Source organism: Ahaetulla prasina, chromosome 3 (genome assembly GCF_028640845.1).
Source record: "Ahaetulla prasina isolate Xishuangbanna chromosome 3, ASM2864084v1, whole genome shotgun sequence".
Classification (NCBI taxonomy): domain Eukaryota; kingdom Metazoa; phylum Chordata; class Lepidosauria; order Squamata; family Colubridae; genus Ahaetulla; species Ahaetulla prasina.
In genome coordinates, this window is record NC_080541.1 from 121,265,741 (window position 1) to 121,281,253 (window position 15,513).

Sequence of the window (15,513 nt, forward strand, 5' to 3'; positions counted from 1 at the left end):
TCAGTCTTTTTGACCTTCTGACTTGACTGTGGTATTGAGTTTGCACAAATCTTGACCCAAACAAGGGTTTAGAGTCAGGGGAAAATAAATGACATAAAAATTCTAGCCACAGACCTAGACTTAACTTGGGATCTTCCTAGTTCAAAACATCAGATCAGTTGTTGTGCTTCTACAGATGACTAAGATATTGTAAATAGAAAAAAAATGGTCAAGTACCATGAAGAATACTGGATACACTTATGTATAATTTCTATACCAGTAAATGATTGAACTCTATAAAAATTATTTGGGTTGTGAGGGGTTCTTGGTGCTCTCAGAGCTTAGTAGATTTCTTGTAGACATTTCATTATCCAAACTAGATAATATCATTAGTACTAATAGCTAATTTGAGTTGTTTTACACATATTTCGTTTACCTCTGCTTCTCAAGAAATGGAGCAAGAGTTTTGCAAGGCACTGCAAACATCTCTTCATTGCTTTAATGACAATGAACACATACAATTTTGCCTTTGGGACTAATATTGCTTATATAATTTCCTTTTTTAAGATTCATAGATATTTCCAAATCTTTCACTGTGCAAAGAGACCTTTACTTTTTACAATATTTAAACCGCTTGCACTCCTCAACTCACTTCATGGGGATTATTTATTTTCCATTTATATTAATATCTTTAAAACTTTCAACAGACCTTGGAAGAAATGGGTGACATTCAAAAGAATGTTTCCTTTGTGTGACTTGTAATGTGTTTCCCCTAAAGGTTTCTATACATATGAACAACAAAGGACAGATAGTTATTAACAAGATGCAAGGAATAAAAGGCCTCTTTGTTATGTTTCCAATAAACATGAGCAGGCATAACACTTACAGTGTACAGCCAGGGAATTTTCTTTTTGTTAATCGTATCTTATTGTTATGGAAAGCATTACCAGAATTAAATCAGACTGGTCTCTTGAGATGTTTTTTTCTTTTTTCTTTTTGTCAGACTACACACATTATATTGTGAATTCTGTAAATTGGTCCATACATCTGGAAGCCCAGATTGGAGAAGGATGTTCTAAGGAGTCTTCAATTGGTCACCTCTGTAGTGCCCTTGGAAGGCTGACTGAGAGGATGTGAAGATTGCCAAATCTGCACTGGATCGGCAGATCTTGATCCTAGATCCCTATAGTGGAATCCCTATTAGTAAAACTCATGCATCTAGAGTTGAAGATTGTTCTAAAATCTGTCCCTTTCATAGCATTTCCTTAGTAAACAGAAAGACTCTTAAAAGTATAGAAGTTGGTTGCTATGCTATAAATCAAAGCCATTGAGAAGTGGAAAGAATGCAGAGTAAAGCCACAAAGATGCTGGGGGGTGGCCTTGTAGACGAAATCCCCCAAAGATTGTTTAAAGATACGTGATGTGTTTAGCTTACAGAAGAGAAGGCTAAGGGGACACATGACACCAGTCATCTGCTAGATGAAGAGATGTCATAGGGAAGGGAGTGTGCATTTATTCTCTAGAGCACTCAAGTCCATACACTATGTATGGAAGCTTTACAGTGACACATTCAAACTTGAAATAAGGAGCTTGTAAGAGCTCTTAAGCAGTGGAGCAACCTACTTCCTGAAATCATGGGTGCATCATGATTTCAAGAAAAAAAAATTGGACAGCAATATATCTAGGATGTAATGAGGATTTCTGCACTGGGCAGAGGGTTGGATTAGAAGACCTCCAAGGACCCTTCCAACACTATGATTCTATGAAAAGTGACCAAGTGAGAAGATGTATAAAAGCATGCTATGTCAAATTACACCAAGCAATTTGATAAGGTTTAACTAAGCTGGATGGATCCTTTTGAAAACTCTTTTATCCTTTGCAACAAACTTGCTCTAATCCTTTATCCTAACTGAAGTGGAAGGAAGAATAATGTAGCAGCCACTGATCTCTAGCTATTTAAAGCAAGCGGGGTTTGTGTCTGTTGATAGCTACTGTTGTTAACTGACACTTCAAAAGCCTTTTTATTTGTCTCAGTGAAGCATAGGTCCAAGGAATTCCTTTTAGGCTACTAGATATAAACACAGACAGTGCGAATGGGTGGACAGCTCTTTTCCCTTTTGTCATCTCTTCTGAACACTTTAATACAAATGAAATTGGATTTGACCATTTTTGAACGTGGCTTTCTAAAGAAGTAATTTCACACAGCTATCCTTTTGTTCTGCTCTTATTCACAATGTGTTTACAGAATAGTATTCTGCTAAGGCGAGATTTCTCAGTAGCACCTGGATTATAACAATGTGTTTCATAAACTGACACTTCAACACAAAGGAAACATTCAGATTGTGGAGTTAGATATTCATTTTTTTAAAAAAATCTTGCTGTATTGGGAATAAATAGATGTTAGGTATTAAAAGAGTTGGGTAGAACTATTCATTTTCTCTACCCTGAGTGGGAGGGGCTTCCTGAGAGTGGTGCAGAAGGGGCAAGAGAATAGCAAGAGAAATGTGGGGAAGAAACAGTTCTTATCTTATCCTGCAGAGATATTAAGTAGGATCAAGAAATTGTCCGAAGAAGGCAAAGTGGGAAGGTGGTCACAGTAAACTGTCCACAACAGTATCTGATCTACAGGTATGTGTTTGTGTGCATGTATATCTATTTAATGGACTTATATAGCTGCCAATCTCATATACATGATTCCAGGAGGTTCACAGTATGAAAAGTAACAGAAACATATACAGAAATATAAAAACTAAAGCAACTGGGATTACAACCCACATTCCAGCACAGCCATGGGCTTCCATAAGACCCATGTTGGAAAATGCAGCCCATGTTCAGATTGGGTGCTATATTATGTAATCTTCAGGGAGTGTATTGAACAACTTTCTTGTGGGAGGTGGTAGCTGAAGAGAAAGAGAACTGGCACCAAAAGATCTGCTTCCCACCTTCTCTTGTCCTGGGTTACAAGAGAAGTGGAACTGTTGCAGTGGGTGGCCAAAAAAAAAAAAAAAGTATATTTTTGCATGCATGTGGGAGAAATGGGAAGAGGGTCTTCCGCTGCCAATAATTAGATCTAATGAGACATTTGCACCCTACAACTCTCATTTCTCTTTATTCTTTTTTGGGCAAAAACCCATTCTGGTGGTTCTGTCTAGTGATAGGGACTGTGGGCAGTGCATTTTATAATAATAATAATAACAACAACAACAACAACAACAACAACAACAACAACAACAGAGTTGGAAGGGAGCTTGGAGGTCTTCTAGTCCAATCCCCTGCCCAGGCAGGAAATCCTACACCATTTCAGACAAATGGTTATCCAACATTTTCTTAAAAATTTCCAGTGTTGGAGCATTCACAACTTCTGCAGGCAAGTCGTTCCACTTATTAATTGTTCTAACTGTCAGGAAATTTCTCCTTAGTTCTAAGTTGCATCTCTCCTTGATTAGTTTCCACCCATTGCTTCTTGTTCTATCCTCAGGTGCTTTGGAGAATAGTTTGACTCCCTCTTCTTTGTGGCATCCCCTGAGATATTGGAACACTGCTATCATGTCTCCCCTAGTCCTTCTTTTTATTAAACTAGACATACCCAGTTCCTACAACCGTTCTTCATATGTTTTAGCCTCCAGTCCCCTAATAGAATAGAATTTTATTGGCCAAGTGTGATTGGACACACAAAGAATTTGTCTTGGTGCATATGCTCTCAGTGTTACATAAAAGAAAAGATACGTTCATCAAGGTACAACATTTACAACACAATTGATGGTCAATATATCAATATAAATCATAAGGATTGCCAGTAACGTTATAGTCATACAGTCATAAGTGGAAAGAGATTGGTGATGGGAACTATGAAACGATTAATAGTAGTGCAGATTCAGTAAATAGTCTGACAGTGTTGAGGGAATTATTTGTTTAGCAGAGTGATGGCCTTCGGGAAAAAACTGTTCTTGTGTCTAGTTGTTCTGGTGTGCAGTGCTCTATAGCGTCGTTTTGAGGGTAGGAGTTGAAACAGTTTATGTCCAGGATGCGAGGGATCTGCAAATATTTTCACGGCCCTCTTCTTGATTCGTGCAATATACAGGTCCTCAATGGAAGGCAAGTTGGTAGCAATTATTTTTTCTGCAGTTCTAATTATCCTCTGAAGTCTGTGTTTTTCTTGTTGGGTTGCAGAACCGAACCAGACAGTTATAGAGGTGCAAATGACAGACTCAATAATTCCTCTGTAATCATCTTTGTTGCTCTTCTCTGCACTCTTTCTAAAGTCTCAGCATCTTTTTTACATCGTGGCGACCAAAACTGAATGCAATATTCCAAGTGTGGCCTTACCAAGGCATTATAGAGTGGTATTAACACTTCACGTGATCTTGATTCTATCCCTCTGTATATGCAGCCCAGAACTTTGTTGGCTTTTTTAGCAGCTGCTGCACTGCTGGCTCATATCTAAATGGTTATCCACTAGGACTCCAAGATCCCTCTCACAGTTACTATTATTGAGCAAGGTACCACATGTCCGGTATCTGTGCATTTTGTTTTTTTGGCCTAAATGTAGAATCTTACTTTTTTCACTGCTGAATTTCATTTTGTTAGATAGCGCCCAATGTTCAAGTCTGTCAAGATCCTTCTGTAACTTGAGCCTATCTTCTGGAGTGTTGGCTATTCCTGCCAGCTTGGTGTCATCTGCAAATTTGATGAGTTCCCCATCTATCCCCTCGTCCAAGTCATTGATGAAGATGTTGAAGAGTACTGGGGCTAAAACAGAGTCTTGGGATACTCCACTACATATTTCCCTCCATGTGGATGTAATTCCATTGAGGACTACACGTTGAGTGCAGTTGGTCAGCCAGTTACGAATCCATCATATATGGATTCATATATTATACTAGCATAGTATAATATATTCATATATTATACTAGCATAGTTTTCTGCTAGCTCATGATCTGGAGAAAAATCACTGTAACACTTTATAGTCCAGGTGCACTTTTGAAAGCCCTTTGGAAACTCCAGTTAGTAAATCTGAATATTTTGCAACAACCATGAAATGAATATATGTAACATATTATGTTATTTTGAAAGACCTATGCTGGCTTGTCAGCCTTGGTGGCACTATTGTAAATGGTATGTGGCAATGACCTTGGGAGACAGGAGGAAGAGCCACAGCCTAGGCAATCACAATGCAAATGGGTACCTCAGTCCACAGAAGGAAAAGGGGCATGGGAAGCATCTCAGAAGGGACCCTCCCTAGTTTTCTGGACAATAAAAGTAAAGGAGAGGAGAAGTGCTTTCAGATCTGCAAGATTCTGATACTGTAACCATACAATAAAGTTAGTGTTAACACTCACGGGTTGTGCTTCCCTGTGTGGACCATCTTGAAGAGCTGGAAACCCTCCAGGTATGTTGGAATTGCAATGAAATTACCTTGTGTAAAAGTCTATCCACATAAGAATCTGCTAAAATTGACTCCCTATTGTCTGAAGTAAATCAACCGGCAGCAGTGCCTTTTTAATGAGGCATCCTCTCTTTGGGACTCTTTCTTCAGACAGATTTTCTGGCATTTCTTCTATTCTTTTCCTAGTACCAGTACCGTCTTTTCTTTAAATTTCCCTTGCCTTAAATTATTCTGTGCTGGATTTATATTTGCTACTCTGATTTTGTTCTGTTTCATTTTGCTGTTCCACACAGAAGTCAAATAATAAACAGGATAGGAAGTTCAGTGTTATTGGAAGAAAATTAAAAAGAAATACCTAATTTTCTGAAAAAGTACATTTGTTTTTCCCTTGTGTCATCTATTCATGTCCTTAGTTCATTGCTGACTTTGGAAACAGATGACTGATTTGGAAAATCTCTATCCTGAACTCCTGTGGAAAGATTTGCATGGTGGGACCTCGCCCAACCATTTCAGTCACTCTATTCACACCAGCAATCCATAAATTGGGATGATAGGGACAGTCATTTATCTGCCATTTTTAGTCATTCTGATTGTGTAAAACAGGCTGGGAGATGCACATTCCCATTTTCCATTTTTTTTCTTCTGTGCTAGATCAGGAAATGAAAAACTATGGTGGAGTTATCAGAGAAAGACCCCATCCCATCCCAACCTTTTCCTGTCCCTTATCAATATCCCCACATGACTGCATGAATAAATGTGTGAAAAAAATGTGTGAAAAAAAGTTCGCATTTAGAGACCAAGTGTTTGCTTTTGTTGGCCTGTCTTTGTGGTCATGGCAATGCTACTGCCTACTTCCATGATATTATGTAAACAGGCTCCACAATGTATTTTACTTGCACTGTTTTTGTGTAAGGGAGGAAGGAGAGTTAATTTATGCTAGGAGGTTTAAGCTTAGTAATAGTAACTGCTGTGCATGGAGTAGTTATGAAAATTGCTCTGTGTTTGTGCTTTTCTGAACCCGAGCAGTTATATTATAAGGAATGATGCAAATCAGATAGAGCTCATTTTAAAAACCCCTCACTTAATAAAACTATGGTGGCTATAGTGACCCTGAGAAATAGGATAACATATGATGTACTGCTCTTACCTGTAGTGAAAATAATGGAGATAAATCCACTCCTCACAGCATCTTGAGCTGCTTGCAGGCGCACAGTGTACTCTGTATTTTCAGAAAGGCCTTCTAGGCGGATCCAGGTATCTTCTGCATCCACAATCAGCTCCTTTGTGTGTATCATCAACAAAATGGAAACACAAATATAACAGAGATGAAATTTGCAGAGCTTGGGTAAGAAATGAGAATGAATAGGAAATGAGGAAAAGGTATCTGGACATTCCCCAACAGCAAGATTGCTATCTTGAACCTTTGACTCTTGGCAGTGGGCGTCTACCAAGACCTGATCAAAAATATAGGAGTACATGGAAAAATCAATTATACCAACATGGATGGGACTCAAATGTAATGGTACAGAACATGCTACTACTCAGTTACTGTCAAAGTTGTAGATCAGGCTTATTCTCTTGTTTGAGCTGCCAGGGAATATCCAATTGCATGAAATTGACATGAAAAACACAGAAGATTGATTTGAGAAGGGATTCATGCAGGGAGTTGGGAGGAATTAGTGTGCTTAGGAAATGGAAGAGATCCTTATAATCCAGTTCAAGAGATTGGAAACAAAGTCAGCCACTTAAAATAATTCATTTCTGCTAAACTGAGAATTGCTCATGGTAATAATTTCCGCAACAAACTTCTAAGTTTCACTGTCGCTTACTTACTTTACTGAAACAATTTATATAGCAGCTCATCTCACCAGAGTAACTCTAGATGGCATACAGAGGGTTAAAAATCCAAATAAAACAATTTACAAAATAAATATCCAGAAACAGAAAAGAAACAGAAACTTCCAGAAAAAAATATCAACATTCTGCTTCTATTTTCTCAGATTCAGGTACCGGAAAACCACTGCTATCTACTGTAACCCTATATCCAGTTTTCCAAATCTCTATGACAAGACCTCAAACAGAACTAAGCACAATATCCCTTTTCTACAAGCATTTCTCAGTGACTAATAATTAAGAAGCATCTTGCTCCAAAAATTGGAGATGGATCTCTACATCACTTCCTGATTATTGGACAGAGATTAAAAGTCTGTATCTATTCTTATCAGCTTGTATCTGACTTGAGGATTTGTTCTTACATCTAAGAACATTGCAGTGTGAGATAAGAGTATTCTGTTTGTCTATTATGTGTGGACTTCCTGGCTGATACTAAAACTTGGAGTTGTATACACAGGGATTTTATATAATTATTTGTCTGAATTTATTAGCCCAACTTCAATGGATTATATGCAGTGTACAAACCCTCAAACCCAATAAAAACAGATAAAACAATCAAACCATACAGACAGCCTAGATTAAAATGATTTTATAAACAACACAAATCAATCAATTAATCAAACAGGCAAACCTGAGCTGGTTATTTTTCTGCCCTTAGTGCATGGCGTTTTCTGAGAGCTACCCAGCAGCCCTGTTTATTATAGTATCAAGAAAGGGTGCCTTCTCTGTCACAGCTGCCCCCATCAGACAGCATCCTCCTGGAGATAAGGGTAACACCCTCTTTCCTGGGGTTCTGGAAAACTCTTAAAACTCTTAAAATCTGGCTTTGGTCCCAGATCAATATATTATGGTATATCTGCCCCATCCCCCACCCATTTTTTGATAAAAAAAATAGTTGTGAATTTTGCCTACTTTATAGTTATTAAATGAATCACTGCAGTTGTTAAATTAATAACACTGTTAAGTAAATTTGGCTTCCGCTTCCTGGTTGGCTCCGTTGGCAATGGAGGTGATCTTTCTGGTCACCAACCTCTGGATCATGTTGGACTGCTAAGACAGCGACAATCAGCTGTCCAGCAGTTCGGAAACCCCCCTCTTCGGGAGAAGAAGCGGTGGTGAGCAAAAAGAAGCAGAGGTAGAGCTTCCCTAGAGCTCCTGGAAGATACCAGGGGGCTCGAAGGGTTAAGCCCCCTCAGAACTTCAAAGTGCTCCAGATCTGAGGCTTTTTTCCTGCTCCGGCAGACCTAATTGCCGCGACCAACTTCCGGGACCAATTTTAACTTAAAGAAGATAATACCGGACTGAACAGAAACAGGAGAGCTCTAATTATAAAAGCAAGTAATCAATCAATTCCCTGTTATTTTTTTTTTTTAAAGTTTTGGATTTGACTTCAAAGTGAAAATGGCGATCGTTCTTTAATGAGCTACGCAGTTGAAAACGAAAGTGTTACAATTCTCTGTTTGCTGTTTATTGCTGAAGGCCAGCTGGAAATTTTTTTTAAACATTGTAATGAGAAGGGAGAAGAGATCGAGATATTGAGACTGATTTAAAAAAAAAAAAAAAAGACTTAAAAGGTTTATACGTAATATTAGCCGGGACCAATTTTAACTTAAAGAAGATAATACCGGACTGAACAGAAACAGGAGAGCTCTAATTATAAAAGCAAGTAATCAATCAATTCCCTGTTATTTTTTTTTTTAAGTTTTGGATCTGACTTCAAAGTGAAAATGCGATCGTTCTTTAATGAGCTACACAGTTGAAAACGAAAGTGTTACAAGTCTCACTGTCTGTTGTTTATTGCTGAGGCCAGCTGGAAATTTTTTTTTTTTTTTAAACATTGTAATGAGAAGGGAGAAGAGATACTGAGACTGGAAAAAAAAAAGACTTAAAAGGTTTATACGTAATATTAAGTTAAAGAGAAATTTTAAGAGATGGCAGCAAAACAATTAAAGTCAACTGCTACAAAAACTCCAGGAACATTAACACCGAGTCTCTCCAGCACATACAGCAGATACAAAATCACTAAATTTGGAAGCACTTCAGGATAACCTGAAAGAATTTATGAAAGAATCTCTTAACGATGCTATGAATTGGCAAACTTCCCAGATAGAGGATAAGTTTAAATTAATTACAGAAGAAATGTCAGAGATGAAAAAACAGATGTTAGAAATTCAGACTGGAAATAAAGAAGTTAAAGAAGGTTTGGTGTCAGCAGTACAGGGTCTGGCATCAAATGTGATTTTATTGGAGCAGGAAGTAGAAGAAATAAAGAAAGTTAATTTAAAATTGGAAAATGAGATTGAGGCAGTTCAAAGTAAAATGGATAAAGTTGATGATGAAATTGTTTTGGTACAATATAGAGCAATGGAACTTGCTTTACGAATCCGTGGACTAAAAGAATGTAAAAATGAGAATTTGAAGCAAATTTTCGGAGGCCTTTGCAGAGATTTTGGCAGTTCGGCCAGTAGATGTGGCAGTTTATATTGATAAAATTTATCGTGTGAATTCCTGGATAGCAAGACAAAGAAATCTTCCCAGAGATATTGTTATTTATTTTACTACTAGAACAGTGAGAAATGAGATTTTACAAGCTTTTTTTAAAGGAGACAAGATTCAAGCAGCCGGCCAAGATATTTTAATACTAAAGGAAATTCCCCCCAAAATGTTGAGAGGTAGGAAGGAGTTTGCTTTTTTGGTGAACGAACTTAAAAAACGTCAGATTGAGTATAGATGGGACATCCCAATTGGTATAATAGTTTACTATGAAGGGAAAGCACATCGTCTTAATACAGTCAGTAAAGCACAAGAGTTTTATGCTTATGTGCTTAAGGCTGGAAATCCACCATCTCCGGATGGTAGGAGAAAGGAAGGTGAAATTAAAGAAAAAGAAGTGATAGTAATGGAAGAAGACCGTTTACAAGCGTTGGATATGTCTAAGATGGGATCAGAGATTCCAAAAGAGCCAAGGATGACAAGAGCAGCTGTCAAACGCAAGGAACAAGAAGAAAAGGCTCAACAGGCTCAATCTACTATTACCAAGGCGGAAACAGTGGGAGGAGCAAGGCCCAAAGAAAGATATGATTTGCGGCTGGTGCTTCAAAAGTTTCCGATTGCTGATAATGGCAATTAGACTTTTATCTTGGAATGTCAATGGATTAAACTCACCACAAAAGAGAAGAAAGATATTTCATTATTTGAAGCAATTTAAAAATGACATTGTATGTTTACAAGAAACACATATTAGAACATTAGACCAGAAATATTTGATAAATTCGAAATTGGGAATACATTTTGTTGCATCTGCTACAGAAAAGAAGAATGGACTAGTTGTTTATATAAAGAGTAATTTATCTGCAACATTAATTGAAGCGGATAGTCAAGGAAGATATATTGCTATTGAACTTTTATTGGAAGGGAGAAAATACTTTTAATAGGAGTTTATGCACCAAATCAACAACAAGAAAAATTTTATAAGTTTTACATAAAAGAATAACATCTTGGGATTATAAAACTTATATATTAATGGGTGATTGGAATGGAGTGATGGATACCCAGAAAGATAAAAGAAGTCTTAGAAATATTTCCAATCGTGTAAAACTGCCAAAGGCATTCTTTGATTTGATGGAAGATTTAGAATTGAGAGATGTATGGCGAGAACGCAATGAAAAGAGAGAGATTTTACATTTTTTCTGACAGACATCAATCTTTTCTAGGATTGATTTCATTTTAATTACTAATGATTTGTTTTCAGAGTGAAGAAGACAAAATTTGTTCTAGAACCTTGTCTGATCATAGCCGGTATGGTTTGGGTTAGATGGGAAAAAAGAGGCCAGGAGGTCGTGGAGGATGAATGAGAACTTGTTTAAATATGAACAAAATGTAAATGAATGTAAAACTCTAATGAAGGAATTTTTTTCTTTGAACATGGATAAAGGGACACCTATAGAGATAGTTTGGGACACCAGTAAAGCTTATATGAGGGGAATTTTATTAGAGATGAATAATAAATATAGAAATAGACTGCACAAAAGGCGAAAAGAACTAGAAGAGGAAATTAAAAGGAAGGAGCAGTTATTGGTAGGCAATCCAGGAGATAGTAAAACAAAAGAGTCAATAAATATATTAAGAGGTCAATTTAATATGTTAATGGCAGATCAGGTGGCAACTAATTTACAATATGTAAGACATAATTTGTTTAATAATTCTAATAAACCTGGAAGGTGGTTAGCATATTTATTAAGAAAGAAACAGAAACGACGATAATTGATAAAATAGAATATAGAGGTAAGGAAGTATATCAGCAAAATTTGATTAAAAAAGCTTTTTTAGAATATTATACTAAGTTATATTCTAGAGATGTGATTAGTGATAAAGATATAGATAGATATTTACAGGACCACGGTATTTTAGAAATTACAGTAGATCAAAGGGAAGAGTTGAATCAATTAATTTCTTCAGAGGAAATAGTGTTTGCAATTAAGCAGCTTAAAGCGAATAAAGCACCAGGTACAGATGGCTTGACAACTACTTATTATAAAAATTTACAAAATGAGATGATTGTACCACTTAAGGAGTTATTTAACAGAATACAAAGGGGAGGAGATGCCCCCGCTTCATGGAGGACAGCTTTTATTTCATTAATACCTAAAGAAGATCGAGATGGTGTTAAACCAGAGAATTATAGGCCAATATCGCTTTTAAATACTGATTATAAGATATTTGCTAAGATACTAGCGAATAGATTGATGCCACTGATGAATCAATTAATTCATAATGACCAATCAGGATTTATTAAGGGGAGACAGATGAGATATAATATGAGACAAATTGTAAATTTACTTGAATATTTGGAAGGAAACAGCCAGGTTTCAGCAGCATTCCTCTTTTGGATGCGAAAAAGCTTTTGATAGATTGGATTGGCAGTTTTTGTTTAAAGTAATAGAAAAAATGCAATTTGGGGATTATTTTATTCAAGCAATTAAGGCTATATATCAAAAGCAAACAGCTCAAATAATAGTAAATGGTGGATTAACAGACTCTTTCAAGATTGAGAAAGGGACTAGACAAGGATGTCCCTTGTCACCATTATTATTCATTCTAACTTTGGAAATATTATTGAGCAAGATACGTGGTTTAGATCGAATAAAAGGAATTAGAATTAAAAATCAAGATTATAAATTAAGAGCGTTTGCAGATGATTTGGTTGTTTCTTTATCTCAACCAATACATTCAGCTGTATATTTGATGGAGACAATTGATCAGTATAGTAAGGTATCTGGGTTTAAAGTGAATCAACAGAAGACAAAAATGCTAATTAAAAATATGAATACACATCAGAGGGAAGAATTAGAAAGAATAACTGGATATGAAGTAGTTAAAAAGGTTAAATACTTAGGAGTATACATTACAGCATCGAATGTAAAATTATATAAAAACAATTATGAGGTATTGTGGGGAAAAGTAATTAAAGAAATGGAGAAATGGAAGAAGTTACAATTATCATTGTTGGGAAGAGTGGCAGCTATAAAAATGAATGTTTTGCCTAGATTTTTATTTTTGTTTCAAATGATTCCAATTTTGAAGAAAGATGCAAATTTACAAGAATGGCAAAAAAGGATTAATAAATTTGTATGGAAGGGTAAAAAACCGAGGATAAAGTTAAAAATAATGCAAGACGTTAGGGAAAGAGGGGGTTTAAAAATGCCTAATTTGAAATTGTACTATGATGCAGTTGTTTTAACTTTAATTTCTGATTGGATTAATTTAACAGAGGAAAGGATTTTGAATATAGAAGGTTATGGTTTGTTATATGGATGGCACGCATATGTAATATATGACAAGAAAATTGATAAGACATTTAAGAATAATATGGTCAGAAGTGCGTTGTTGAGGATTTGGAAAAAATATCAATATAAGTTAGATGGAAAGATACCAATATGGACCATCCCCAGACATATGATAGAGAATATAAATATATTACAAAAAATGGAAGTTATCACTTACAAAGAGCTTTTGACTATGGAAAAGGGGAATTACAGTTGAAATCTAGGAGAAATTGAGGATGAAGGAAGAAATTATACATGGTTCCAGTATGGACAATTGCAATCTAGATGGAAAATAGATCAGAAAATTGGTATAAGGCAAAGTGATGATAATCTGGTAAAACAAATAAAAGATCAAGGTCAACAGCATATAAAGAGATTATATAATGTATTGGTTGAAATTGATTCAGAAATGGAGTTGGTTAAAGATTGTATGGTAAAATGGGCACAAAATTTTCAACAACCTATAATGTTAGAAACATGGGAAAAAATTTGGGTGAGGAATGTTAAATTCATAAGCACAAAATTTAAGAAAATTTTATAAAATGTTTTATAGATGGCATTTAGATCCTAAAAAACTGTCATGTATGTATCCAAATGTGAAAGCAAAATGTTGGAGATGTGATTGTGAGGATGCTACCTATTATCATATATGGTGGACTTGCAAAAAAGTTAAAGCCTTTTGGATTAAAATATGGTGGATTATGCAGAACATTTTGAAAAAGAAGATCAAGTTTGTTCCACAGTTCTTTTTATTAGGAATAATCTCAGATTGCACTGTTATAGAGACAAAACTGATTCTGAATTTAATAACTGCTGCAAGATTATTGATTGCACAATATTGGAAGAAAGAAGACTTACCTACAATTGGAGAATGGATTAGTAAAGTATCAAATTTAGCAGAAATGGCAAAAGTTTCTGCCTACTTGAAAGACTGTACACAAGAAAAATATATATTGGAATGGAGGAAGTGGATTGATTATATTCAAAATAAGTATCAGATTAAAAAATATCAATTAGTTTTTGAGTGAAGTTAGGAATTATTATGTATTAGTTTAAGAAAGAAGGGAATTGATAGTGTGATGGTGTGAAATGGAATATGTTTTATGTTATATTTTAGATTATGTTTGTTAGTTACAATACCCTGTATTCTGTTCTGGGAAGTCTCGGGGAAGGAGGCGGGAAGGGAAGACTATAAATTGATTGGTTGCCATTGTACAGGAATAATGGTAGAATTAAACAAGTTGGAATGGTGTAATGTCGGGACTGCTCGGCAAACACTCCCGAAGGAAAGGGTAAGGAAAGAGGAGTAAAGAAGGAAGAAAGTAGGTAGGTAGGTGGGTAGGGAGGAAAGAAGGAGGAGAAGAAAGGATAGGAGGAGGAGAAGAAGGAGAAGATAGAGGGTTAGAAAGGATGGTAGTGAGAAGTGGGAAAGAGGAGGGGAAGTAGGAGCGAGGAGAAGGTGGTGGGGGAAGTTTAAGAAGGATGAGAAGGGAAGAAAGGATTAAAGGGGGGAGTGGCAGTCGAGCAGCCCTGACTGAGTATAATTTGAGTATAGGACTGATTGTTGGATAAGTGATTGTATTGTACACTGGTCAAATTGTGGGAATTATTATGGAAAAATAAAAAAAATTTGCAAAAAAAAAAAAAAAAAAAAGTAAATTTGGCTTCCCCATTCACTTTGCTTGTCAGAAGGTCGCAAAAGGTGATCACATGACTCTGGGATACTGCAACCGTCATAAATCACTTTTTCAATGGTCTTGAAACTTTGAACAGTCACTAAATGAACTGTTGTAAATTGAGGACTACCTGTATTGTTTTTATATTGTTTTGGTATATGTGGGGCACACAAAGTCATTTGGCTTGGGCAGCATTAAATCAAATCAATAAGAAAGCTATACAAAGATGTTGCAAAAAGCCTTTAAAAAGTTGCATGCAAGTTTGAATAGAAGTGATATTAGCTCCCTTCACTCTCTGCAGTAGTTGGCAGGTCAACTGATGGAAATTTCTTCTGTGAAAGCTTAGGATATTTTTAGTTAGGTGAAGTTTATAGGTGTTTTTTTGGATAAAAATAGTGCATAAAATCTATTTAATAAACCATGATTTTAAAAATATGGAGGAAGAAGTATCTTATCTCTGCTAAAATTCCCCTGCAGTTGGCCAAGATATAATGCTATTTCTAGTTGTATTTCTCTTCAGCGATTACAGTGCAGGTTAAATAGAAGTGTGGAAATGCTTTGCGTCAGGGGTCTCCAACCTTGGCAACTTTAAGACTTGTGGACTTCAACTCCCAGAGCAAACCTGGCTGAGGAACTCTGGGAATTGAAGTCCACAAGTCTTAAAGTTGCCAAGGTTGGAGACCCCTGCTCTGAGTAACAGTGTGAAAGGATTCTCATCTGTAAGGGAAGAGGCTAACTAGCTTTGTTTGCTTG

General features: G+C 36.2%; 1 protein-coding gene across 1 annotated transcript in view; it reads right to left on the reverse strand.

The window, feature by feature from the left end:
• The window catches only part of TNR (tenascin R), a 207,845-nt gene that overhangs the window by 10,085 nt on the left and 182,247 nt on the right, over positions 1-15,513 (reverse strand). The window contains exon 17 of the mRNA XM_058178365.1: positions 6,514-6,646. Coding sequence (XP_058034348.1) covers positions 6,514-6,646 — 133 coding nt within the window. The remainder of the gene's footprint in view (positions 1-6,513; positions 6,647-15,513) is intronic.